At 33.6% G+C, this 3,340-nt stretch overlaps 1 protein-coding gene across 1 annotated transcript in view; it reads right to left on the bottom strand.

Annotated features, from left to right (window-relative positions):
• Positions 1-114: 114 nt before the first annotated feature.
• LOC108288695 (ubiquitin carboxyl-terminal hydrolase 45) overlaps positions 115-3,340 on the bottom strand; it is a 47,411-nt gene continuing 44,185 nt past the window's right edge. Inside the window, exon 11 of the mRNA XM_037731099.1 lies at positions 115-197. Coding sequence (XP_037587027.1) covers positions 115-197 — 83 coding nt within the window. The remainder of the gene's footprint in view (positions 198-3,340) is intronic.

The raw sequence follows: 3,340 nt of genomic DNA, 5'->3' as shown, positions 1-3,340 counted from the left end.
GAGACGGGGTTTCACCATGTTGACCAGGATGGTCTCGATCTCTTGACCTCGTGATCCACCCGCCTCAGCCTCCCAAAGTGCTGGGATTACAGGCTTGAGCCACCGCGCCCGGCCTTAGTCCTGTTTTTCTATAGGCCTAAAGTCATTTCCCCTTTCTTCCTTCTCCCTGTCTCTAAAATGACACTTTTTAATTAGAACTAAAAAAGAAAATAGACCATATAAAGTTTACTGTCTATGAAGAAGACCTTTCTATATTAAGAAGCTATTAAGCTGGTTACTATAATCTCTATGCTATGTGCACTACCTCATTTATATATACATATAACTAAAGTAAAAAATGATCAATTAATGTACATAGCAAGAAGAATCCCCCAAATTTTAATTATGGTTTTATTTGAACTTAGTTCTCAATAATGATTATATATCTTCAGCAGCTCTCAGTAAAAGACAATGTTTATATTAAATATTTCTACATTTCTTGTATACATTTTAGGAAAGATCCAATCTCACAGAAAAATTTCAGAATAAAAGTATATATTTTAAGAATAAAACTTAATAAGTGACCTTTTTATATTAACTATGCCCCTAATTAGTGGATGAATTTTATCTTCCTAATTCAGATTATGACAGTAGGATGAGGGAAAAGCTTGTTAATTATCTTTCAAAAATTTTTTATTATTTTTTCTTTTGTATGTGAGAGTCTTACTTTCTTGCCCAGGCTGGAGTGCAGAAGTGCAATCACCGCTCACTCTAGCTTTGACCTCTCTGGGCTCAAGTGATCTTTCTGCCTCAGCTTCCCGAGTACCTGGGACTACAGGCATGCACCACCACACCTGGCTAATTTTTTAAATTTTTTTTAAAGATGGGGTTTTGCTATGTTGCCCAGGCTGGCCTTGAGCTCCTGAGCTCAAGCAAGCCACCTGCCTCAGCCTCCCAAAGTGCTGGGATTACAGGCATGAGCTGCCACATGTGATTTTTTTTTTTTTTTTTTTGTAGAGACAGGTTCTTCCTATGTTGCCCAGGCTGGTCTTGAACTCCCCAAGTGCTGGGATTACAGGTGGTGCCTGGCCCTTCCTATCTTTTAATTGGGAAAGATCACTATGACATATTAAATGAAAAAAAAGTATAAAAAGTTATATATATAGTATATGCCACCTTTGGAATAAAGGAAAAAAAGAGCATAAAGGAAGAAAGACAAGAACATGGGATATAAGGAAAAGCAAGGCCAAAACACAAGAGAGGCAAAGAGAACTCCCACAAGCCTGGTCAGGAGGACTTCCAGAGTTACACCTGTACATCAGACATGAAGCAGTGAGATTTATGAATCAGACATATTGTCAACACCAAGATCCTCCTCTGCCATTATAACACGTTCTTAAATCTGAGAACATAATATAGAGAGAGGGAGGTGCTCACATTTATTCTCGCTCCATGCCCTGCTGCCTGGATGAGCAGAAGACACATGTGACCCCTCAGAATTGTTCTGCTGTGTATCATTTATTTTTTTTAAACACATTCTCCTCCAATAACTGTGAAACCAAGTTTCACTTATTATTAACTGGCCTGTGATTAACACATATTTCCTGTAACTGCTTACTGTTCTCCTCAAGCATATTTTGAAAATTAATACAAGATTCAAAACACTTAAATATTTTACAAAATAGGGGATAAAAGCAAATATAAAGCAATTCATACCATGTGACACAATCCTGAAATATACTTATATACTATAAAGAAATCAAAACAATAAAATGTCTCCCAGAAGCTAATATTGAAATAATTTCCAATTCAGACTCAATAAATTTGAATGTTGATATAATTCAGACATTGTGTAAGCTAAAGTTGACTTTCACACCTTATAAAAAGAATTTATTGAACTAAAGTAAGCAAATTAGAATGCTATAAATTCCATGCAGCAGAACTATTTAATGAACTTAAATGAAAAATTCCAATAAATACCAAGGTTCACCTATAAATATTTCACATAATCATAAATAACCTTTCAAACAACTCAAGAGAAATACTTCTAACTCAACTTAGTAAATTTATCCTACAATTTAAACATTTTACTAATTTGGACATGATTTTTGATATGATTTAATGAGCCTTTGCTATATATCCTGAAATATCGTATCACTCAAAAGAAGCCAGAAAGTTACCAATTTGAGCAGCAGAAAAAAAGCTAAAAAGCTGTGATTACACTCTAAAAAACAGTACAATGAGATTGTTTGCATTATTAACTTTTAAATATTAGACTTCTCATTTTTAATGTCTATCCTAACAATGAATTTATATTCTCCACTCTAAACTGTTTAAATGTTAATTAATAGGTAATTATCAACTTGAGGAAAATAAATGAGTTTAGGTCCATATACAATCTCTCATTGTTAGGAGTTGGGCTTTGAACAATGTAGGTTAAAAGAAAGATACATACTTTGGTCAGGGAGCTGTTAGTAACTGTAGCACTTAATTAGCAATATCAAGGTTCAACTATTTCAAATATCTACCTTAAACTTCTTTCAAAAACAAGAATGAAAATAATGTACAGCTTAAGTTAGCTAAGATATTCTGCCTTTAAAATAATTCTAACCAACAATGTATTATAGTAACATGTATTTAATAAAACTATAATATCATTAATTTAGTGACTGTTCCAATTAGAAGGAAAAAACAAAGAAGCACAAATTTATAAATCAAAAAGACTGCCTTATAAAAGAACTACTTCTAGGAAATCAGATTTTGTACATGAAAAATTCCTCAACTTTGTAGTTCAGGAAAGACTTTAATGAAACCATATGAAAGGAGGTCAGTAGTTTTTCACTATTACTAAAAGGTTCTGGTGGCAGACATAACACTGTATGTAGCCTTTCCTCAACCAAGAAACACATGGCAGTGACACTACAACAACAGCACGATTAACAGCTGTGGAGTTCCCAGGCTAGACAATGCAGCTCCTGTCCCAATACTCACTGTAGCTGACCGCCAGGACTGTCCTCACTTATGAAATTGAACAGATCCACAGACTTGACATTTTAATTTTACTGCACCATCTAAAGCCCTCAAATAGTGCAAGAAGGATAAGAGCTTTCAAAACCAATGTGTCCTGCTGTGCTGAAAAGATAGTGTGCATCCCAATGCACCATTATGACAAAACAATAATTTAATTATAACAAAGACCACTATCAAATTATAGAGATGAAATAGAAAAAAAAAATCAGAGGGATATATTTTACTGTTCTATTTATAATACCAACAGAAAAAAACCTGAAGACATAATTTTAATCCAATCACATGACTTTTAACTTCACTTACATAATTCTTTTTTTTTTTTTTTTTTTTT

Source organism: Cebus imitator, unplaced genomic scaffold (assembly GCF_001604975.1).
Source record: "Cebus imitator isolate Cc_AM_T3 unplaced genomic scaffold, Cebus_imitator-1.0 Scaffold382, whole genome shotgun sequence".
Classification (NCBI taxonomy): Eukaryota; Metazoa; Chordata; class Mammalia; order Primates; family Cebidae; genus Cebus; species Cebus imitator.
This window is presented reverse-complemented; position numbering and strand designations above follow the sequence as displayed.